Genomic DNA, 25,262 nt, shown 5'->3' on the forward strand with positions numbered 1-25,262 from the left:
GTAACACCCTAAATGTAGGGAATAACAGCAAAACCAGTCGCTGGTTCTCTGTTATTTGGAGTGCTACTAGTTGTAACTGGCATTTGGCAGTTACAGAGGAAAGTTTTGGTATAGCCATTTGCCTTTAGGACATTAGAAACATATTTTCTCTCCTCAGCTTTCGAATCGAGTGGAGATGGTAGACAGTGTGAACTGTGAACCGAGAGTCATTAGGAGTGAAGACAAAAAGAGTTGTCTTGGTAACCAAGCCTCTGGTGATGAATAGTGCCAAGGTTATCATATTGGCCGAGTTCAATTTTACGTTATCGTGGACCGAGTTTTGATTCTCTTCAGCCGCGTTTTGCGACTTTATCGCCAACATTGTCCAATAATAACTGTTCCACGCACTTCTTTTTCTTGTGCTGAAGCAAAAAAAGCGGTTAATCCCGTGCCCGTTCGGGTAGCTAATGAGAAAACGGGATTCACTTTATATTGCCCACGGGCTCTGCCAGCGACATAATAACTGTTATTATCATAAACTAACCTGCATGTATCATGCGTGTAAAAATGCCAGAAAGAAACTAGACTAGTGTAACCAAAGACCTCTCTTGTTAGGAAATTATGAAAATTATGTAAAAGAGTATTGAAAACTGTAATGGCATGCTACTCTTGATACCAATTCCAACATACTGAGACCATAATCACTTGAAACTTTTCTTAGATAACCTGTTAGATTTTCTAACCACTCCGTGAAAGCGGTCGCCCCTTGATCCCTGTTTACATTTTAGATAATGGTATTTTGCTTATATGCTGGAAAAAATATTGATCATGATATGCAAAGAAGTTATCAAAATATCAACAAGTCTACGTTCATTTGTCTATCATTGTAATTGTAATTTTTTTTTACTTTACAGCCAGTCGTTCCAGTAATTAACATAACCATGGTCTTTACCAAGGAAAGTTGTACTAATGGAAAATTCAACCAATCCTCATTGGTGACGAGGCTAAAAAAAGTGGTAACCATTTTTTTGTTTTATCAAGCTATTCATATCTTAATTACTAATATTTCTGCAGTTGCGGTATATTACATGCAAATCCATGCAATTGCAATTATAGCTTCGGTTGTTTTTCAATTACAGTTGACCACAAAAGAAACTTATTTCAATAAACTAAAATATTCCGAGTGAGTCTGTGTGGCGCTTTCGGATGCATGCTCTGATGTGGTGTTTAAAAGACGTTATTAATTACAAATTGACAATAAACCATCATATCTATTCTGTAAACACTGATATGTTTACCTGATTGTGTGTTGATCTTTAAAGGTGCTTGAGAAACCTTTCGATCTCATGTTCAGTTTGCTGTTGTTTCCATCAACAGATGGAAGAGGCTTTTCCTGGGAGATTTGCAGGTCTCAGAAGGGTGCAGTTGAAAAGTGGCATTAGGTTTGCAAACTGCCTGGATTAGCAAATGAATTACAATTTTCTGGATTCTAATGCGCTCTTCTTTATTCTGACCCTCATATTTTGTCTTAATCAAGGTGTGGAAGAACAACTGTTAACCCAGCACTTAAATTTAATTCCAAAACAAAAGAGCAAGATGTTATTGCAGTACTTCGTAATGCTGCCAAAGATGAAAAGCTTGGAGACTTCAATGTGAGTGCAACAAAAAGGACAAGATCGGAAGCTGATTTCGACACTAGAACTACAGAAGCAGGCACAATAACGCTACCTGGCGGTAAGTTTTAAGTCTTTTGATACATATACTGTAGTTGATTAGTAGCCAAATCTCAAAGGAATCTTTATTCCTCATATGCTCTCCAGTGAAGTGGTTAATTAGAATGTGTTTTAATTACAAGTATGTTCACCATATCTTTGGAACATTTTTCTTATTCTTACAATAACGCGAGGCCTTTGTTTCTTAACTCCGCCAGCTAATGAGCTAGAGCAATATTCCTTGTCCTAGAAGGGGAACAAGATCTCCTCCAATAAAAATCAACCCGTGCACTTCTCAGTGCTACTATTACATATCTAAAAGTTTTTTTTTGCTACCGCAAGCAAATGTCGCAAGAACGATAGGCCTTCCGACCGATGTGGTTAGCATTTATTTCTGCTTGTCTTGGTTCTTTATACAGACCTTTACATCAACTCTGCCAAGTAATAAATGGGGAGTTTCTCTTATTTCCGTGGAATATAAAAAACTTGTATTATAATAGTAACAAACTTTCTGAGAAAGCAAAACAATTGAAATCAGGACCTAACGTACATTACATTACATTTAAATCTCACAAACCAAGCGGCACTGATATAATAGAGAAATGATTGAGAAATTACTTCTACATACACGTATGTTCTGTATACAGACTGCTTGAATCATAGAAATGCAACCTCGACAAGTAAGTAAAAAAAGCTTTTATCGACTGTAGTGCAGTGTATGTCTAAGAACTTTCATATGTTTTGCTGGCTCGTAATTCTAATTGTTTTTGAAACGTCATAAAGAGTAAGTAAGGGAAGGGAACTGGTGGAATAACTGTAATTTAGCTCTCATACTTAGTTGGACTTCTTCCTGTGAGTATCAAACTCACATTTTACTAGGCTTTAGAGTAATTTGACGTGAACTGAATAAAAAAGTTGTATGCGAAGAAAAAGCCATCATGACTAAAATGGTTAAGCGGAGGACTGCAAACATATAGTTTTTTGGAAGCATATATTGATATGTTGTTTTTCGCGTGTTTTGAAGGTGCCAAAGGGATTACTTTTGGTGCAGTGGTTGAATCACTTACCGCACTGGCTGTTGCTGCTGGAATATTTGTCTTTTTCGTATGGAAGTCAAGAAACCGTAACAGCAAGAACTCAAATGGTAAGAGTAGTATTTAAAATGCCAACTTTGGCCCACAACAGAAATCACGTAGTATCAAGCAACCAAGAACAGTTTGTGTTTTCTGTAGCCTCATTTAAAAACGAGGCAAGTTTGAAGATTTCGAAACAGTTCTAACAAATCCCTTTTTCAAAAGGAAAAAAGATGTCGTCCAACTCAGTAGTAAAAGATGTAACGAAATTATTAGATCGATTACAAACTTATTAACTTAAAATGAATCCTTCGTAAGTCTCAAAGACTCTGAGTGTTTAGGTGAGGCTAGGAGAACACGTCAAATTTCCTCTATGATCTGTTGCGTTTACAAAATAGTGTGAAAACAGGGTTTTGCCTTCACAAATGAACGGACGGACGGGGACAACTCTTAAAAACTCTTCTGGGTAAAGGCTTTCCTTGGGGGCACTCGCTGGCTGCGGGAAGGTAACCGGAATCTATTACGGTTGCTGACTATCCTTGAGAGAATGACTAACAACAACAGGGTTGGCTCCAACGTAGATTTATTCTGCAAGCTCTACTACAATTTTGACCAGAACGGACCTGGCCAGGGCCGGTTCAACCCCGTTCTCTTCCTCCTAAGCTTTACAAAACAGTCCTATTTAAGCGTAACGTACATGGATAACGTAATGTCATGAATAATCTAAAGGATCATGTAATCTACTACACTATTGGCTAAGCAGGAATTTCGCCTTTTAAAACATTAATTACTTTTAAAGAGTTCCGGTGGATAACAGTTACACAAAAGGACATGACAGGTGGCTGTTACAGTTTAACACTAATAACAACTGTTTACGGGTGACTGAAGGAGAACTGGTAGTGTTTACGCTTTGCTGAACTAATCTTTCTACGTTGAATATTGTATTTTTTTAAGCGCAAGCATGAAAGAACTCGATAACTAAAAATCCTATCGTTACAATACACACACATCAAAAAATTTGCGATTGTGATTCTATGCTCTCATCTGACCGGGTTCTATCATTTTTTAATTTCAATTATAGCCCAAGGCTTGTTGACCGCTTTTTACTCAAATGATCCGTGTATAAAATGAAATAAATGTCAAAAGACATCACTCTGCATTGCATTTGAGTTATTTTTAGCTTTCTCTTTATATTCTTTTCGAGCTGATTTTTCTTTCTTATCTTCTCAGCATATTTTTTTTCATGTTTTTCATATTTTTTTCTTTCTCATCGTCTTGGAAACAGTAAAAAGAGAAAGGTGAGATTTTTAGAACAATAAAGTATTGTCCAGTCTCATGTCTTGTTTTTGTTACTAGTTGCAAACTGTATACAACTATGAATTTGTCTGTTATTTTCAAGCATGGATTATGATAGTTACGCTCAGAGCAAGAGCTTCATCTAAAGTAAGTTTCCCAGAGCATCCTTAACGTGATGACTTTTAAATTACTCACGAGACCTTTCGAGTGTGGGCTATCCAGGTGTAATGATCTTTTCATGGAGCTAGTCTACTTAATGAAAGCCACAGATGCCTAGCTAGCTCCTAATGTTTATAAAACTTTCTTATAAGACAATACAGCAGCGCAAAATGTGACATGCTGTCACTAATTTCATGAATGATACTCATGGAGTGCTCAGAGGTGTGCTTTCTCAGCTGAACAAATCTTCAAAGTGTTTCATCTGATTGAATTCAGATTCGAGAGAAAATGTGATATTCTTTTTTTACTTTTAGGACAAACGGAGATACAACTGAAGAAATAGGACTTTTAACTCTTAACCTTATTGTGGTACAATACAGTATATCATTGTTTTTTTTTCCAAGAAGGCACGGTAACGAATCCTTCAATCTGATTGGTTCTTAGTGCAGTCCGGATTTTTCTACCTCTGCCAATGGGCACAGTAACGCTTTCGTGGGTCGCGGAATACATTCCTAGCTTTGTTGCAAATTTTTTCATAAATATATGTTGTTTTACTGGCTAGGCAGCATTTTCAAGCACAGACTTCGGTCACGATCTCAAGCCCTATATTGATTAATCATAATTTGCTACCTCTTTCTCAAATCAATCTGGTTGCCTGGATTGCTATTATATAGTTTGCGTTGAAGGCTTTGAAATCATCGTTAAGCCTTAATCTTTAATTTGTTTTCTCTACTCTCTACTCGCTAAGAAATTGTTGAATTTATGGAGGATCTTGCCGTAAGTACAAGCTCCTATAGGTTTAAGAGAAAAAAGGCCATTTAAAGCATTTCTTAGCCTGCAGTGCAGGTGTCCTATTATTGCGAGCTAACGGTATAAGCTCGCGATCGTTTATCCGACCGGCCATGTTTCATTTGTTGTTAGAGTGGACGGTGGGGGTAGGGGGCGGGTGAGGGGCGAAAAGACGCCTGCCCGAAGAGGCTGTTAAAATGCTATAATTGGCATATAACCAATAAATATGGGTTAAATTTGCAAACCGGAAGTACCGCCTTCCAACAAGAACAAGCACACGTAGTGTTGATTAGTGAAACGGTGAGGCAGTTTTTTTTCGGCTAAAGAAAAGAAACGGCTTCGACAAAACCTCCTCCGCGGTCACAAGTATGAGATAATATTTGCTGCGCTCTATAACTTCCAAACAAAAATCCTTGAGTATAACTGCCGTTAATCTACTAGAAAATTTGTTGTTTTTACTTCCATTTGGTCGTAAACGATACTTTGAAGCAACCAACAACTGTACTTGAAGGTTTACCCGCCACGATTTGTTTGATGCAAACTGGCATACTCTGGTGAAACGGTGTGGCTGTTTTCTTTTTATCAAGGGAAAAATTAGCTCCACCAAAACGTTCTCTGCTGACGCAAATAATGGCCGCGCTCTATATCCTCCAAATGACAATCTGTAAGCGTGTTACCGTTAATCCGATCAAAGATGCTTATTCCATTTGATCATAAACAATACGTTGAAGCGGACAAATGACAAATACGCTTGAAAGTTTTCCATCATAATTTCTTTTCATAAGAACCAACACCTGAAATATCAGGGTTTTCTAAAAGCCAGTTCGTAACACGGCCAGTAAACCCTGCTACCAGTGTGGAAATTGCTTCTGTTTGTTCCAATTTTAATGCGCGAGACATGTCAAATTCCGAAAGGCACTTAGTGCTTCATCGAGAGCGGAGTCAAAACTAATAACTTCACGATCAGAATTCGCCATCTTTCTCTTTCTCCGGCAAGAGCGAAATGTCACGCTCAAATGATTGACAGCGTGTGGTTGATAGCTGGAGCTCAATCTCACCAATCAGGAACTCTCTCTTGTTAAGTGCCATACGTTTCGTGTTTTTGGATAAAAATGCACGGTGCTGACAATGTCGTTTGCATTTGATGAAATTATTTATTACCAACGACGGTTTGTCTTTTAGTCTTCAATTATTCCTCGTTCATATCTGTTCCACCCTCGCTCTGCAAAGCCATAATGGCATTAATATTCTTTTAAGATGCTTCTCAGGTACATTGAACAACTGATGGCAGAGACGAAGCTGAACACCACATCAAATCAGAACGATCATCAGTGTAATCTTTAGGAAACAGCTGAACAAAATTGAAAGTTCAATACGAGCTAGCACGTTTTCTTTTCTTTTCCTTTTTTAATTCAACTAACGCACTTTCAGTAATAACTCCCAAAGAATGGAAGATAGTGTCATAGTGCAACACATTCGCATGAAAACTGTATACATAAACAACGGAATGAAAAAAAAAAGTAAGATTTGATGGACTTTCCGCTGTAGCCCTAATTAATGACTGCGTTTACTATTTCAAACTAAAAGACTGGACTTGAAATGGAGGAAGCTTCTCAAAGCCAGCAGTACATGGCATTGGATGAGCAAAATCGGTCACCTTCCACGACAGATGCAGGGCGGGCGAACTGTCCACAACCGAGCCAGTCTGTCACTCAATACACCTCTCTATATTCATCACCGCGCTGTTGGGAGATTCCTACAGAGCTTGTGACTGTAGAAAAGGTCGTTGGTAAAGGGGCTTTTGGTCAGGTTGCCAAGGCAACAGTCATAGGCCTTCAGGGGAGGCCAAAGAAGACGCTTGTGGCTGTTAAGATGTTGAAAGGTATCAAATAATTCAAATAATTAATAAAAGGTAAAAAAGTAAATTATTGTCAACGATCAACTCTCCTCCCTCCCTCTATTCAAAGGTAGCAAACCTCAAAAACTGTTTTTTCCGAATTCAAATTGACATAAGGGTCGTCCCTTTCAACATGAAACCTCAGTGGGAACAATGTCTCTGCTAAGTGTATACCGCTCAGCAATTGTTTTGCAGAGGTCTTATTCTAATCAAATTTAATATCGTTAAAACATGGTCATACCGGTACAGCAGTGGAATGAGGGGTTTTGTTATTGTATTTGTCGACTGAGAATAGTGTTAAAAATTATATTTACATGTCGAGTGTAAATGAAGCATTACAGTCCCAATTTAGTCGGTCTTATTGAGCCTTACTTTTAAGCCCCAAAGATAAATTTGTACGAGATATTTGATAGCATTATGACTATTTCACGACCTTATGATTTTAAATAAGATGTTCAATCACCGTGCAACGCAGAGCTCAGATTCAGAAGGGAAATTTGCAACTTAATCCGGTTCAGTAAGAGAACGTCAACTGACATTCTCTTGAGTTCAGCTACTGCTATTGTTTGTAAAGGTAATAGCTGTTGGGTGATCGTCTTGCAGATAACGCTTCTGAGTCGGACAGGAAGGACTTGTTGTCCGAACTTCGATTGATGAAGGAACTCGATGCTCATCCTCATGTCACTGAACTTCTGGGATGTGTCACGAAATCTGGTAAATGTGGAAAAGTACACTTTAATAGCCCGAACAGCAGATCTCTTGCTTAGTATAAAGATATTTCATGTTTTCCATGCTTTACAGGGCCATTGATGGTGTTGATTGAATACGTTCCCTATGGAGATCTGTTGGGATACCTTAGAAAAAGCCGTGGATTGAATGATACTTACTTCGAAGACCCGGATATCAAACCAAAAACAAAGCTGACGTCAGAGCAGCTTATGAAGTTTGCGTGGGAAGTTGCCGATGGAATGTCGTACTTGTCATCGATACCAGTAAGCAGGAACGTTATATCTAGTTAGTGAAATGCTACTTTGACACATGTCGCTGAAATCGGACATTGGTCCTAACCTTTTTCTTTTCATTCAATTCTTCTGTATCCTTCTCCTAATTCGTTTCAAAATTAAAGATTTTATTTGTTGTAGATTATCCATCGAGACCTTGCAGCTCGTAATGTGTTGGTTGGAGCGGGGAAACGTGTAAAGTGACAGACTTTGGTATGGCTAGAGATGTCCAAGATGACAACATTTATCAACGGAGGTCAAAGGTACTAAACTATTTTGAGCCAAAAGTTGGTGTCGAAATTAGTTAGGGAGAGTGTTGGTCTGTATTTTTAGATTTTCGTCGATCACTGGCTCTGTTTGCTGTTCTTCAACATATCATATCACCGCTAGAATTAGCTAACCAAGGCAGAGATGTGTGATCAGTCTAGTAGACGCAAGGTTATGACTTTCATTCTTGCTCTTTTCTGCACTTTTGCGAATCAATTCAATATACTTTTCATAAAGGGACGTATTCCAGTGAAGTGGACTGTTTTTGAGGCGCTGCTCTACGGAAAATATTCTACAAAAAGTGACGTGTGAGTACAAGGACCACATAAACATTATTTTTAAGCTTAATGGGAGTGGCCTCTGGGAAAAAGTATTGGCTTTCTTCTGTATTGAGTTACAAGTACTGGCCTAGGATCAGCTCATGTGAGTGCGCTTCCCACAACGGTTAACAGAAGATGTTAAATTTTTTTTCAAAGACAAGAACGATTATTTCTCTAAATTTATCGCGTTTGTTTCACAGGTGGAGCTACGGAGTTCTCCTCTATGAGATTTTCACGATTGGTAAGTTAAAGAAATGATGGACAGACCATGAATTTTAGCCTTAAAACTCGTGTTGACCCGCCAAGAAGTCGGTAGGCTCAGCTGGGAAAAAGATGAGCAATGGTGCAGGATGTTTAATGTAAAGCTATATTTACAAATGTTGGAACATTTTTGTAAGGTGTATTTTGAGTAGCTTCTCTATTTCAGGTGGCTCCCAAGATGGATGGAAGACAAATTTTAACATCGCTAGAAGCGGGATATAGAATGCCTAGACCACAACACGTGGATAATAAGTTGTATGAAAAAATTTTGTCGTTGTTGTTGTTTCTCTTACGACACCTCTCTTAAAATAGTTTTTTGACATTAGGGTCTTGAGAATTTTTGGCTGTAGTCAAAATTTAACTGGCTTTACTTGTTGAGCCAGTCTACCAACGGGAAATGTTGGAATAATACGAGTTTGTATCTTGTGATTAGTAATGGTAAAGGGACCGAGTGGATTCGAATCGGTCTGTATTCTTGCGTGTGATAGCGGGAGTCCAATTCCTCTGCTACGGATATGATTACAAACCGAATTGGACGACACGAAGTCTTATTATCAATTGATCATAAAAATTACAACTTCTGAGAAAAGATGAATTACCAAGTAAGAAGAAAAGGAAAATTTCGCATTAAAAAACTGACAAAGGAGGCGTGAATTGTTTAATGTCGCTCCGAAATTGTCTACAATTCAAACATAAACATTCGCCATTTGGGAGAAAGCCCAAATTTAGGAGTCTGTACATTGTTTCTATGGTGATTGAAACCAAGTTTGTGATTGGTTGATTTTAAAATACAACTTTGAATGTCCGATGAAAGTTTTAAGATAGCATAATTTCCGATAACTACTTTGCAAATGAATAAATGGAAAATAGGAGTTTATAAAACCAATCACAATAAAGGAAATTGCAATTTTTTGTGATTAGTAAGAAAAGGACCAAATGGTCCAACTATACCTTTATGGAAAAATCACAACATTTTAGGCCTAATAACGCCCTTACTGATGCCACCAATGAGATGCTGAGATATTCTTGACGTTATTGTGCTTTAGGTATGACTTAATGACAAACTGTTGGAAACACAACCCTAACTTGAGACCATCTTTTGAGGATATGAGGAACACACTGAAAGAAATGGAAGACCACCATAAGGTAGAGTTGTAGATTTTTCAAAGGGAATTTCTAAACTTTGATCGTAGTTTGCTCTCGCACATACAAGATACACATTAAGAGTATCGTTAACCTCTAGTTGGCAAATCTTGTGTATTGCCACAGTTCTTTAGAAAATTACCGGAGTTTGGAAGCTACTTTAACTAAATTCTGAGGTAAAAATGACAAATCAGAATTCCATCGATTGTTCTTACATTAGTTCTAAAGTTGTTTTGAAGACACGGAAATGAGATTGATTGTGTATTTCATGAAATTCTCTGAGTCCATCGGCGAAAACCTAAAGTAAATACGAAGTCGTATTCAGGTAGTACAAGTGTGCTCCTTTGAACGTTCAGTTCACCTATTTTTAAATATGATTTCACCATTAATATACTCTTTTGGGAGGATTAAAAGGCGTTTCAGAAAAAGCTTTATTGCAAGCTTAAGAGAGTATGCAACACTCTAAACACTTGACTGTTTTTTTCTTTTTTTTTCAGGGCCTGATAAATTTAGAAAATTACGATGATCGACTCTATGTTAATGTTGACGATCTTGCCGAGTAAGCGATTGCATCCTCATGGAGCACAGGATGGATTGATAAATCTGAGATTATATGCTTTTTTGGATGAGGTTTTAGTCTTTCATGTGTTAATTAAGCAAGTACAGAAACAAAAAATAACAGCGACGCGAGGCAAAGTATAGCTTTCACATATTTTTATATGAATTTTTTTTAACTTTTAGTCTTGAAAAGACAAACAATTCTGTACACAAGTATATTAAAGTGGCTACCCATAATTTTTTCATCAGTGTTCTAAATTTTTTTTTTCAGACTAAGTACCTATTTTTGTGTAAAATGTGTCAAAAAATGATTGTTTTTCCAATAAATAACCTATAAGGCGCGATAAATTTTGTAGCCATGTAAGCACGAATGAATTTTTTGCCTATGTGAATAGTTTATTATGAAATTCTCGGCTCCGAATATTGCATTCTTAGTGTTCTGAATTGTTCAGTTAATTCCGTTTATCAGCTCGTACACCAAAGTACCTTACATGGAAAACAGTCCACCAGTGTTGCGAAGCTTAATTTGCTTATAACTGGAAGCGAAAATTTTTCCGGTGCAATGAAAATAAGGTAGACCAAATATAAGTCAATGTCTTATATATATCAGTAATAGAAGTAGAAGTCACAAATTTCAAGGTGACACTATTTAGTTAAGGGTACATATCTTTGATGTGGAGTACATATCCACCATGTTGAGATCATTAAAAGCTTCTGAGACATCTTTACCTGCTGTGTTGGTGAAGGTGACATCTTATTCGAAGTCCACACTGGTGTCATACTGGGGTGTATCATGTCCACATTGCCTTTCAATTTTGTTGCGGACTGGATCATGCGACGCACCACTAAGGATCAGTTCAGGGGGAAAAGGTGGAAACCCTTCTTCTACTTGAAAGACCTGGATTTACACCTTTGCAAAGCAAGTTGGCCTCAACATCAGCAGCAAGAAGATCGAAATTATGGCGCTGAATACTATCAACACACGCCCAGTCCAGATTGATCATGAAGAAGTTCCTTACACTGACATATTCACCGATCTCGGCAGCATCATCGGAAGAGATAAACGAACTGACCTGGACATCCAGAGCCCTCTTAACAAGGTCAGAAACTCACTCAAAACAATGAATAAGATATGGCGCTCCTCTATTTACAGTATTCGCACTAAGCTGAAACTTTATCACAGTTGCGACCTGACAACCCTCCTGTACGACTCAGAACGTTGGCGCTTGACGGAGAAGGATTTATCAAAACTCTCCACATTTCAGACCAAGAGCCTACGCCTTTTCGGGCCCAATATCATCTTAAATAAAGATCTCTTTGAACGGTGTAGACTTGAACCAATGGTTACCATCCTGATGAGGAGATGCTGAAGGTGGATTGGACACGTCACCTTCCCTGAAGCCTCCATAGCAAACACTGCCCTATACTGGACACCTTAAGGGAAACACAAGATGTACCGCAAGCCAGAGGACAATCATGAAACGCAAACAGTCGAGAGAAAAGAATTTAAAAAGTACCAGGTTTAAACAGGTAATCTTGAGGCAAAACAACAGTTTCAGTCATGTGTAAGCTGTAAGGTGGAGTTACTTTCTAAGAAGATTTCCGATTTACTACAAATGCAAGAAATAAGCCAATTAAAACTAACAAATGCCTTTTTACAGTACAATTTATATAATAAGCTCAGTTATACACGCATTCTGATTGGTTCTCACTTATGATCATTGGAAGACAAACGTATAGATGACGTCATCATTAAAACTTTTTTTAATTCTTTATTATATAAAACAAATAGATTCCAAGTTGCCGTGCGTCTGTTCAGTAATATATCACAGAGGACGTCAAAAGGTGGTAAGAACATCAGTGATACACTCGGCTGCGCCTTGTATGCCACTTTTTTGTTCTTACCACCTTTTGACGTCATCTGTGATCTATTACTGAACAGACGCACGGCAACTTGGAATCAACTTGGAATTAAAATATTCTCTAGAGATTTGTATGGTTGAGGGCAGCCTCAAGGCACGTATGTTCTTCTCGAAGTATTGTCCCTTGATAGCTGAGTGCATTATTTTCAGAGTATACACAACAGTGATATATTTGAAGTGAGAGGAGTACAAATTGAGAATATTGAAAATAGGATGGTTTCTCAAAACAGTGTGAATGAAATCACAAACTTCAATCTAAGTTGTGCTGTAGCTTTATACTCTCTTTGCTAACTCCAAATGGAAACAAATCAATTGGAGGGTAATAGTACAAAATATGCTGGAGTATACTTCACAGGTTCATGAGAACCACTCTAACAACCCCATAAAATTAATAGGTAATATAGTGTTAACAACTGGGTTGAAAACGTAAATTAGCCACCGTAAAAGGTAAAAAAGCTGACGTTTCGAGCGTTAGCCCTTCGTCAGAGCGTTATCGCTCGTTATCGAGCGTTAGCCCTTCGTCGGAGCGTTATCGCTCGTTATCGCTCTGACGAAGGGCTAACGCTCGAAACGTCAGCTTTTTTACCCTTTACGGTGGCTAATTTACGTTTTCAACTCAGTTGTTAACACTATATTACCTGCTATACTCTCCCACCGACGCAGCACCACAGTTTCTTTAGAAACTTACCCCTTTATCCATAAAATTAATAGTTCATCTGCTAATAAGCTTTGGCAGTGACTTTTTGTTTTCTTTTGGTATTTAGTAAAATAAGCAATTGGCTTTCTTGCATGGGTTAATAGCCATCACCCTAACATTTGGGGTTGTTTATAATTAAAAGCTTTCTCAGCTTGCAATCTTTTGTTAACCAAGAAAAATAAAACATAAGAAGACAAGACAGCCTATTTAGCGAATGGCTCAGTCCACTACAAGTCAAAACTCAAAAAAGAAAAAAAAATGGAAATAATGTTGAGTAACATGTATTGAAGTAATAGCCATTAATGTATGGTACTAACTCCCCCCACCCCACCCCAGAAAAGGGTCTTTACACTACAAGACAAATGCTGTTTTCAGCTCTCTGTATAAATGTGTGAGAAACCTACATCTCTGGCATAGCAATACAGAAAACAATTACAGGATAGGTAAAATTTCCGCACAGCCCCATACTATTGTAAAACAAATCTGTTTTCCTAATGGCAATCTATTGTTTTTGTCATTGTTTTCTCTATCCAAGAACTGAATGCATAATGTAGTATGGGGCTGTGCGGAAATTTTACCTCGAACTGTAGTAGGAACCTCACAATATTTCCAGAGTTCACCTCTCCAGATATATGTAACTATCTTCTGGGAAAGACCGACGAGTACTCTGAAGAAACCTTAAAATCTTTTAAAAGCCTTACGGGTTATAAACTGTTCAAAGATGGACATGTTCTGGACCAGTTCCTCATGGCGTAGAACATTTACCTCTCGGAAGCGTAGTATCAGAACCATTCGTGTTACTTTTCGGTGTTGCCTGTTCCTGGCTGCAAAAGTGCGAGTGATCATGGTTTTCTGAAGTCGTATCAGCACTTAAGTCCACGCAAGTCTCTATGGAGTCCTCAACATCGAGCTTTCTGGGACAAACTTTCTTAGCTTGCGGTTGCTCATCACACTGTCTCTTCCTATCGGCAAGACGCTTCGAACGCGAACTAACTGTATTCATGGATTTCTTTGGGTCAAAGATAGTCGGATAGCATTCAGAACGTACAATTTTTCAACCAGAAATTGAAATCTCGATGTTACTTTCCTTAAAATGTAATGAACAGATTCTTGGATCGCCGAGTGTCTTGAATTTTTATCTGCTCGCTTACAGAAAACTTGGGCCTTGTAGGAAAGCAAAAATAACTGAGATCCGGTCTTTTCTTACTCCTACTACGACAAAGAGCAATAGCACAATACTTGACCATGGTACACGCGAAAATAAACTGTAATGGACCCCAAAAATCGCCGAGAATTCCCGATTTATCAAACGCAGATGGCTTTCCTTGCAGTGTTTGCGGTGGTGTGTTTGTTTTCATTATTCGCGCCTTATTCCCCGGAGCCTCGTTCGGTTTTGGAGTTTCGTCACCAGTCTGTCACGCCATTGTCTCTCAAATATCGTGTGTGTTAGATGTTCAACAGTGACATCTCATTTACATCTACTTTTATTATGTTGGTAAAATCTGTACGTTTACACTAGACTGTTGCTCCCTAAATTTCCTGAAAGTAATGCAATGTTATGTTTACATTTATCGCACAAAGATCAGAGTGATATGCCTGAATATGAGAGTGGCAATGTGTTCTCTCTCCAGAGTGAGCAATGGGAACATGATTCAGGTGAGTAGACTTAAAATGACAAGGCCAGTCAGGTCATGGTACAAAGAGCAAAGTCAGAAAAAGCAAACTATAGATGACCACATACTAATCCATACATTTTATTAATAGCTTTTTATGTTCATGATGTCTTTAATGCAACAATTTCCTTGTTTAGACTTGTACATATGTAGATGTCACTGACACATATTATTTTAAAAAAATTCCAGTGCTTACAACAGTTTTGATGTGCAGTAACACATAACCAACATTTCATATACATTTATGGAGTTACTTGTTTCATGGACACACTGCTTCACATGTCTGCTTAACACAGCTTCAGGGAATAGAAGTAGAATGCATTGTACATGTATGTTGTATATGTAACAAATGCTCTGTTTGTTTTGTGTCGACAAAATTAAATACACAACTACAGAGTGCATAGATGTTGTCATTAGAATCTTAAACATTTCATTGATACAAAATGTTATATGAATGTTATTTGAACTGATGTTGATTTTTGTCTCTGCATTTCCAGATTAGTGCTAAAATATGCAAAAGGATTATGTATCTGCTGGTGAGTATCATGCTCATGACTTTGTGTGAATTAGCCCAACAAAGTTATAAAATGGTATGTTTGAAGTAAAATATTGATTTGATGGAAAACACCATCAGACAGCTTAAGTTTTATGATTTCCAAAGGTTGACATTTATATGTATTATTCATTGCAACGATGCTTCAAATAGATGCCTATAATGGTTTTTTTCATTGATGGTATTTTTTGATTGGCATATGTTTTAATTTGCAGTCTTTGTTGCATTCACAGAAAGCAACATTGAATATTCAAAGCAGAAACAATATCATCATGATTCAGAAAGGAATGTGGTAGCTTAATTATTTTTAACCACCAGCTTGTTTAACCCTTTTACTCCCATGGGTGACCAGGACAGAATTTCTCCTTACAATATCAATAGAATATCAAGCAAAAAAGTGATGAGAATAAAGAAAAATATCAGTTAGAGGATTATAAATTGATCCAATATCAAATTCTCCAAACTAACATCACAAGAACTGTATGGCAAACAGTAAGGAGAATTACAAATGAGATCTTGGGGGTTACAGGGTTAATTAATGTCAGTAATAATTTATCTTGGTGACACGGATCTAAAGCTTGTAGCATGTAACTGACTTTGAGGTGTTTAGATATTTCATTTTGATATTGTATATGCCACCAGAGTTGTATTATAACAACTGTTACTGTAATCCATAGTTCCCTTCAAAGTCCAGAGTATGAACTCAAAAACTAATGTGTGTATCAAGTTTTCTCTGAAGTATTTCTCTTGTGATTGTGGAGTTCAATTACCTACTCTAAAATTAATGTTAATAAAAATTTCATCATCATGGATGTTGCAGTGACATGCAAAAATTATTAGATGGCTGTTTACTACTGCATTTTCTCATTCAGTTTCTTACTTCAGTCACAAATTGATAAAAGCAACAGTAACACTAATAACCACAAAAAAATTAAAGCTAAGTAAATGTTTAGAATCATTAAGTTTAAAGTGTTAAGACACTGAACTTTATCACATGGAAGGAAAAAGATCACATCAATCTAGGGGGAAATACTAAGATTAAACCAAGTTATGCCTTCCAGTGCTTCTTTCCTGGTGTTGAGATAAGAACTTTAAGCCAGTTTGGGACTGGCAGTCAGCTATTTTTGAAAATGCTTGTGTGCAGTGTGAACAGTGACATTTTCTTCACTGTACATGTAGCTTTTATAATTCTTCAGATGTCATATATTTTTAAGATTTGCTTTGGATTTTTATGTTTTTACAAGATATGGCTATTAAACATCAAGAAAATCAGATCCAAAGGGGACACAATAAATCAATTGTCATTTTCCACTTTCTAATATTTGATGAGGTTTGAGAAATCCTTCTTTTATTTGATTCTAAAACCTGGGATTCATGTCAGGTAAGAGTTAAGTTGACAAGATTCATACTGAGATGAGACTACATGAGTGACTTAAGGGTTGGTGTTGATCTATTGCTATGAAGCAGTCTTGGATGGATTGGATGTTGCAATTTTATGGCTTTTCAATCTGGTTTAAATCATCAGTTTGCAAAAATTTAGTCATATCATAGAATCTAATTCTGTCTGTGAAGTGTACTTTTCCAGCCAAAGACAAGGATTTACTGAAAAAAAAAATTATTGCCAGGAACATGCTTGCATTAAATTGTATGTTAGGGAAAAATAAGAGTAAGACACTCTATAACTGTAATTGTTTAAGTGTAGTAGTAAATGTTTTTGTAAAGGATAGTCAATTGTTTATGATTATAGATAGGCATGCCTATTAATATTTTGTGTTTCCAAATCCTGGTGATATCTGTTTGAAGGGAAAATTGTGTTTCAAAAGTTTGCCTGACATACAACTCCCAAATTTCATCTTACATCATGTTTGAAGCAATTTAAGATAATGATGGATTATAATGAAATCTTTATTTTGCACTGAAACTTTGAAAATTTCTTAAATTTAACAAAATTGATTCCATTTAGTTTTTAATCATCTGTTACTTTACATGAGTAAAGAAAGTCAGCTTTAATAATAACTTAATGCATGTGTATACTGCAATATCCATGATGAAATTTGTGGAGAAAAACGATCTGTAGATACTTTCAAGCTTCCCTACAATTAAACCCCCCCCCCTCCAATTTAGAAATGGTAATATCATTATCTGTTACTAGGGCGTTAGTAAACCAATGTTGTTAAATTATCTAGTGGTATGTTACTACGTGTTACTTCAAGACAACAATTTTGTAAAAATGGAGGTTAGCAAAATACTTTTTACAGTTAGTTACATATATGTATTGAAGCCCTGATTCTTGCATGATTGTTGTAAAGGTTTTTCACAAGCATCAATGGTTGTACTGTATTTCACTCAGTACTAAATACTAAATCTTTCAAAATGTATTGATCACAATTTTAGACAGTAATTTACACTGTTAACCCCCAGAGTTTGAGCCGCTGCATGTGGTAGGGGAATATGGTACCAATTTTTATCCCTGATTGTGTTTTATTTTTTCATATCAGGCAGCAAATAAAGCAAGTCCTGCATTTGCAGTCTTTTAATTATTGTTATATCAGTGTAGTCTGATTACATATGCGCCAGCAACCGCATTTTATGTTAGTAAGTTTTTGACTATCACTAGATATAAAGGGTTTTAAAACCATTGTACTTCTCTTGTTAACACTCTCTTATTACCTATTAACTGTATAGCTTTTGATTGATATACTACTTTATATTTTTTGTCTAGCCTCACTAAAGTTTCAACTGTGTTGTTCCGGCAGATATTGATATTTACTGCAACTAAAAAAAATTTCGTGTGCACAACTGTCGCATATATCGATAATCTTAACTAACTCCTTGCCCTTGGTTTTCATTCTTGCACTGTGTATTAGGATACTTGTATACACCATTCACAGCTTGGCTGCTAGAGAGTGAATTCAATATTTCCTGAAACAACACATGTCGATATTCCTGTACTTTAAGAAACTTAGAAGAGGAGCAGGTCTAAAGTAAATAATTGTCAATATTTTATTAACTTACGGTAGTGAAGCAATAAATTACGTTCCAGGGATAGAAATTTTTATCAATGTATTGTTGTTGCTGCAATTTATCCGCGTTAAATGTTAATCCATCAGATGCAGTCGAAGCCAATACACGAGTTACCATTTTCCCTCCCGCAGTATTCCGCCGCGAAGGTTGAAAAAGTTAATTTCAGTAACCATGGTTATGGACACACCTCCGTCACACCTCTAGATTGCTCCAATGAGAGCCTGCATTTAGCTTTCCCAGAATGCATAATCAACCGCTAATTCGTAAATTCAATTAAATTTCCATGTGAAGCGTAAACGCGTTGTATTTCCCCTCTTATTAGCTGTGAAAGTTCTATCTTACACTGGGTATCTTGTGCCAGCCTCTGGTAGGGCGGAGTTTTTCTTGCAAGTCTTCATGACCGACTTCCACTCATTCAGGAGAGGTAAGTACCAAGTAATTCGCAGCTTTGTCCGCGAGGAGGCGTATGAAAAGTGTTCCGTAGTTGCTTTTGTCAGTTAGCCAATCGCTCCTCGTTTCTTTTATCACTGCCGCGTTCTGATAAAGACTGTCAACCACGAGTACAAAAATTGTTATTTAATTTATATGCTTTTGATGCTAATTTGTTTCTTAATTCTTGGACCTTACTTTTTGTAACCGTTCCATGTTTTCGCCATCCAGGGCTTCCATTAATTAAAAAAGAACAAGGTTATTGTCAGTAGAAACTCTGAGATAGCCGTTTTGAGGGGTGCTGTTGGACATTACAATGTAATACACACGTTACCCTACGAGTCAGTGTCACCGATGCATAAATCAGCCTATGTGGTGGAATGTCCATAGACATCACTAAACGTGTGTGATTTCAATTCTATTGAAATTTTTCCAAGCTAGTTCCAGGTGAAAGATTTTAGAAGAAACGACAGAATTAGTTATCAATTATTTGCTCAAAAACTCCCACAATTTTGCGTAAACGCTTGGTTTGGCAATGGGTTATATCCTCAGCACTGGGGGCTATCCCATTTTGCAACATTTAGGAAAATGAAGTTTAATTTGCATCGCTATATGGCAAGGTAGTCTTGAAGTAAATACCACCACTGATTTGGTCCACTAAAACCCTCATAACTGGTGTACTTTTGTTTTGAAAGGCAGCAAATTTAAAATTTAAAAGTTAAGTCCAAGTGCAATTTAATAAATCACTTGCTAACTTTGCTTGCTTGTGTTCTACCAATGAATATTGACCATCAGTTGTTTTTTATAAGGACCTCAGGAAAATGTTTTCTAGTATGGCGCTCAGGCTTGGTAAAAAATGTATATAAAATGAGTGAGAGACAGTTGATTCCATTTTAATACTTTAAATAAAAATTTAAGGTGATGTGGTGAGCATGGCTACTACGTACACCCCCTTGGCCACCACCACAATGCCCCCTCTTCCTCCTCTCTGGCTTCTTCTGTTTCCTCCTCTTTCTCTTCCACAGGGAGAGGCACACTCCTTGTAGGAGTGGCCTCTCCCTCCACGATTGAAACACTTTTTATTTCTTTGAGAAGAAAAAAAAGGAAAGAAATTAATTAGAAGTTGTAATAAGACTATGTTCTTACAAGGAGATGTTACCTGATTGACAACTATACTTACAAGATCTAAATAAATGACCCTATTACCCTAAAATTCTTATTTTTATTATCATCGATTTTTTTTTTTAACAATGCCTGCATACTGCAGTTTTTATGTAATTGGAAAAAAAATAGTTATTGCATATGACTTGTGTATGTATTGGAAATCATGACAATGGACGTTCAAGGGGTTTTTATTTGATCTTAACTTAAATTTCTTTGTAAACAGTCCAAAACAATCAGATAGTATCACCTTTTTTTTTTCCTTCTCACCTTTTAATCTTTGAGAAATTATCTTTATCTTGTATAAGAGAATTGTTTAAAAATGGAATATGTTTTAATACAAATAACAGGGCATGGAATTGTGCCTAATACAGGTGCCAATGCGACTAAATTTTTCACTTTGGCGACCAAATCCTGAAAATTAGTTGCCAAATTGGCGACTAGAATGTTTCATCATATACCTTACCTAGAGATATAGTGATTTAAAAAGATTGCAAAGACAAGTCTGCAGCAAACTTCCTTGTTAAGTTTGTTTCCAAAACACAGCACATGCATCTTGATCACTTGATAACTAGACGGCATCTTGGATTTAGGTGAGCTTAAACGTTACATATCATCCATCCTAGTGTTCACTTTGTAGCATGTTAAAGATCTTTTCCCTAACTCAATTTCTAGAATGATGACAATGTAAAAAATGGTTTTGTTTGTCTTTGAAAATGGCGACCAACTTTTTTTTAATTGGCTACCACTTTGAAGAATTTAGGAGCCAAGTGGCTATCAGAAAAAAAATTAAAGGATTAAAGGATTTATGCTGTTAATTACTATCATTTTTGACTCTAATTGAACAACCAATTTATTTTCACAGTCCTAAGCTTACAATCATCATACCATTGAAAATGCTTGAACAACTTTTAACCACTTTTTGTGTTGATCAAAAAACTCACTAGTTTACTGGGCTCACGCATTTATTTTGCTTTGAAGCAGTAACACTCATTTGTGCACACTTTCCATGGAATAATCTCTATTTGTTACAGATTAAGGAATATTTCTCAGAACCAATATTATTTCTAAAATTTATTTTCTTTTGCATGGGCATGATAAATTAAGATTTCTGAATACTGTGGAAAATGACATTTAAAACAAATTTTAGCTCAGCTTATTGTAATGTCAGTTGTTGTTGTTAGGTTACTACTCACTTCATTTTATTATTCCATCTCTTCCAACCTTTTCCTTTTTTTCCATTTTGCTTGTCCACATCTATTTTATGAAAAAAGAATCCTTGTTTTGAACAAGTTTATTAACAACACTGCACAAGTTCTATAACTGTAAATAGAAAAGGTTTCTTTGAAGTTACAATACTGAACCAAGTGATAACAAAATATCGATGATAACAAATATCGTTTACTTTTCTGTATGTTTAACTTCTAATAAGTTGTATTGGATTGAGGACCAACTCGCCGATGTCTCTACTCGATTTTATGTCGGCGAGTTGGCGTCGGCGAGTTGGACCATCGGTGAGTTGACCATAATTCCTTTATTCTTGTCATAAGTCTGCTCGATATTCTATTGATACTGTAATGAGAAATTCTGCCTCGATCACTTATGGGAGTGAAAGGGTGAAACATTTCATTGATACAAAATGTTATGAATGCTATTATATGAACTGATGTTGATTCTTGTCTCTTCATTTTCAGATTGGTGCTAAAAGATGCCTGAAAGGACTGTATCTGCTGGTAAGTATCATGCTCATAACTTTATGTGAATTAGCCCAACAAAGTTTTAAAATAGTATGTTTGAAGTGAAATATTGATTTGATGCAAAACACCATCAGAAAGCTTAAGTTTTACGATTTCCTAAGGTTGACATTCATATGTATTATTCATTGCAACAATGCTTCAAATAGATGCCCATAATAGGTTTTTTCATTGATGGTATTTTTTGATAGACATATATTTTAATTTGCAGACTTTATTGCTTTCACAGAAAGCAACATTGAATATTCAAGGCAGAAATAATATCATCATGATTCAGAAAGGAATGTGGTAGCTTAATTATTTTTAACCACCAGCTTGTTTAACCCTTTTACTCCTATGTGTGACCAAGACAGAATTTCTCCTTACAATATCAATAGAATATCAGGCAAACAAGTGATGAGAGTAAAGAAAAATATCAGTTAGGGGATCATAAATTTATCCAATATCAAATTCTCCAAACTAACATCACAAGAACTGTATGGCAAACAGTAAGGAGAATTACAAATGAGATCTTGGGAGTTACAGGGTTAATTAATGTGTGCCGAAAATTTAAGTAAAATCAGCCAAATTTTGCCTATATTAAATGAAAACAGGTTGCTATGGTGGAGTTCAACAAGCACACCCTTTGAAATCAACTGAGAACTTTGATTTCAATTTGCAAAAGGCCCGAATTTTTTCCAGCAAAGCAAGAATCACAAGAGAAGACTTCAAACCTTACTGAACAACTGATAGAGGTAAGTGTTTTAATCCGAATTGTTTTAGACTCCTTTCGAGGCGCTATTAATATGTCAAGATCGGCCGTTATGCGACTCCATTTTGAATTTCGGAGGTATTGAATTTTAAGCAAAACAGTCTGTAAATGACTGGAGAGCTTTAGTTTTGGTTCCAAAGAGTGCGGTAACACCTTTATTTATCTAAATTAGTACTTAAGGAACTAAATTACTCTAGATTTAAATACATAGTACTCGTTCTTAGTCAATGAACCGATACATTGCAAGTGAAAAGGCAGGAGATTTACTTGTTCGCTTTTCGTTTTAAATTTCTCTCTTTAGGTTTGGGAGCTTTCTGGGCTCGTGGCAATGTGGTGGTTAACAAGGATTTGACGTAATCTCGTGTCCTTTTTCTTCACATGGTCAAAATGCTGGGACTGTGTGTCGAAGGAGTGTTGGAGTGTATTCCTTCAATCCTTTGTTCACCATGGAATCCATTGTTGAAGATAAGGGCAAACATGTTCTTCTAGCATATGGAGCCTTGGTGTGATCATCATGTCTGGGAATTTTTCCCTAATGAACCGAAGAAAATTTGTGATGTCTTCCTCTGCAACAAGAAAAGGTGGAACAGACTTAAGACATGATCTCATTATTGAATTCATGTTTTTCAGAAAAGTGAGGTTCTTTCTTTCACTTACCTAGCTTATCAATCTTGCCATTATTGAGATAGTCAGCACTTTCATAGACTAAGTGGCAAGCAGCAAATAACATGAAAACTTGTTTAAATTTAACACTAATTTCTCTTGCTTGAGAAAGGAAGGAAGGACAGCTCCTCTGTTTTTTGTCACCACAGTATTGCATAGTTAAATGATATTGTGTTCCTACCAAAAAAGAAACCTGCAACAGTTTAATAGAATTTTGTGAGTCAACAATTTCCTTCTCTAAGGGTAGGATTTGTGTTACCTTGCAGCAAGTGTGTACATGGTTACCAGTTAATGATTTTCCATGGTAAGCTTGTTTCTTGACATTCATTTTTTTGAAAACCTCATCCAAATGAACTGATAATGGTCCATTGACTTTCTCAAAGGCAGCCAATTCCATTTGTTCATCCAAAAGCTTTTCCTATAATGTTGAGATAATACTTTTTAAATCTTGCTGTTGTTAGTTTGTTAAATTCATTTTAGCTAGTGTAATGTTATAAATAAATGATCTGTAAAACAAAATCATACCTTCTTCAACTGAAAAATTAAGATGGGTTTGAAACGTGTGCGATGGAATTGAGGGATCGTACAGCTGTTATACTGGAAAACACAAATATATTATTTCTACCTCCTCCTTTGCATTTCCAAGGAGTTTGTCTATCTCCTCCTGTAGCAGTGTAAAGTAGGCAGGCATGATATGAACATTAGCATGCAGACTTTGTAAATTCAGCAACTCCTGTAAAGAATTGGCTTTTTCATGAAATTTTTGTGCCTGTCTAGTATGTAGTTGGGCAGCTCTGAATGCCTGGATCTTTTCATCATTCTCTTCACTGTCTCCTGCCAGCATTATTTGAATTTTTTTGTCCAGTGCAAAGCACTGGTTCTCTAGTTCATCAAACAGTTGTGAAGTCCAGGAACACAAACCTGAAATAGAGAACCATTTAGTTAGGTGTCCTTTATGTCCCTCTTCAAAGCAATAAAATAAACTCTTCTAAGGGCTGAAAATGGATTATCTTATCTTTTGTTTTGAAATGAATGTCTTTATTTTCAACTTAAAAAAATATTTTATTACCTGGCCACCTGTTTTGAGGAGAATAGTTGCCCCATCCTGAGACTGTGAAAGGAACTTTCGAATGATGAACAATCCAACTTCCTCCTTTAGGGATGAATAAACTTCCTCCTTTAGGGATGAATAAACTTCCTCCTTTAGGGATGAATAAACTTCCTCCTTTAGGGATGAATAAACTTCCTCCTTTAGGGATGAATAAACTTCCTTTGGGCTGGTTAGTAGTTGATAAACTGACAGTTTTTCCCCACATGTTGTTGTTGTGCTAGTGGTGGTTGTAAGTTCTGCTTGTATTGATAGTACATTTACCTGTTCTGGTCCCTTTTCCTCTGCTGCAGGTGTGGGTTTCACTGGGACAAGGGGGGGTGGTTTTACTGAAACTGATCTTTGGGAAGGGGTCAAGATGTGTGTGGGTGTTGTTGTAGGGCTTTGAATGCAATATTCTTGATGTTGAGGTAGTTGGTGAAGTTGTACTGTGTGTTTACAAGTAGGACATTGAAAATCTAACTCTGAAAGTATAGTGCGAAGAACAAAAGGGGCTGGCTCAATGAACTTGTTAGGATTTACAGTGACAGTTCAGCACACCGGGCAAAGGGATCTACACATATTAAAATAAAGTGACCAACAACTAGCACAAAATATGTGTGGAGTTCAGCATTTTGTCTGAACTGGTTGATCAAGTACCTCTTTTCAAATTGGGCACATATACTCATGCTTGTTTTCACCAAACTGTTCTGGATAAAGAGGTTCTGATCCTCTAAAGCTTTGTAGATTCCTTACCTCCTCAGAGAATGAGAGTGTGGCTGGATCAGGTTGGAAGCTTAAAGTGCCAGACATTCCTTCAACATTTCCACTTGTTCCTTGGGTCTGCCGAGTCCTCTCTTGGTTTTATTCCAGGTTTAATCTTCTTCCCATCAGGTCTATTTTGATCTTTAAAGAAACTGCAGATCTTACAGTTGCCAGTGCGTTTGTGTGGAGGCTACACATTGCAAGCAAGGCGTGTGCCTCCTCTTAAAGCAAGCTTGTAGCACTTGTGGCAGAACTTGAGAGGGCGCATGCCAAGGTCATCTTTACGAACTTTGACGTCAAAGGCTGTGAAAATAATCTCCATCTTATC

At 36.7% G+C, this 25,262-nt stretch overlaps 1 protein-coding gene, 1 long non-coding RNA gene and 1 pseudogene across 2 annotated transcripts; all 3 read left to right on the plus strand.

Moving 5' to 3' along the window:
* The first annotated feature begins 6,550 nt into the window (after positions 1-6,550).
* The window catches only part of LOC136281656 (proto-oncogene tyrosine-protein kinase receptor Ret-like), a 62,937-nt pseudogene continuing 44,225 nt past the window's right edge, over positions 6,551-25,262 (plus strand).
* On the plus strand, positions 8,933-10,789 carry LOC136281661 (tyrosine-protein kinase receptor Tie-1-like). Its single transcript, XM_066168367.1, has 3 exons — positions 8,933-9,009; positions 9,801-9,900; positions 10,395-10,789. Exons 1-3 carry the CDS (start codon positions 8,933-8,935, stop codon positions 10,458-10,460), a joined length of 243 nt encoding a protein of 80 aa, XP_066024464.1. The 3' UTR covers positions 10,461-10,789.
* On the plus strand, positions 14,528-23,768 carry LOC136282040 (uncharacterized). The gene is made up of 6 exons (XR_010718060.1): positions 14,528-14,730; positions 15,245-15,283; positions 18,647-18,748; positions 21,609-21,647; positions 22,262-22,402; positions 22,721-23,768. It is a non-coding gene; the product is annotated as an uncharacterized lncRNA (long non-coding RNA).

Source organism: Pocillopora verrucosa, chromosome 6 (genome assembly GCF_036669915.1).
Source record: "Pocillopora verrucosa isolate sample1 chromosome 6, ASM3666991v2, whole genome shotgun sequence".
In the NCBI taxonomy this organism is placed as follows: Eukaryota; Metazoa; Cnidaria; class Anthozoa; order Scleractinia; family Pocilloporidae; genus Pocillopora; species Pocillopora verrucosa.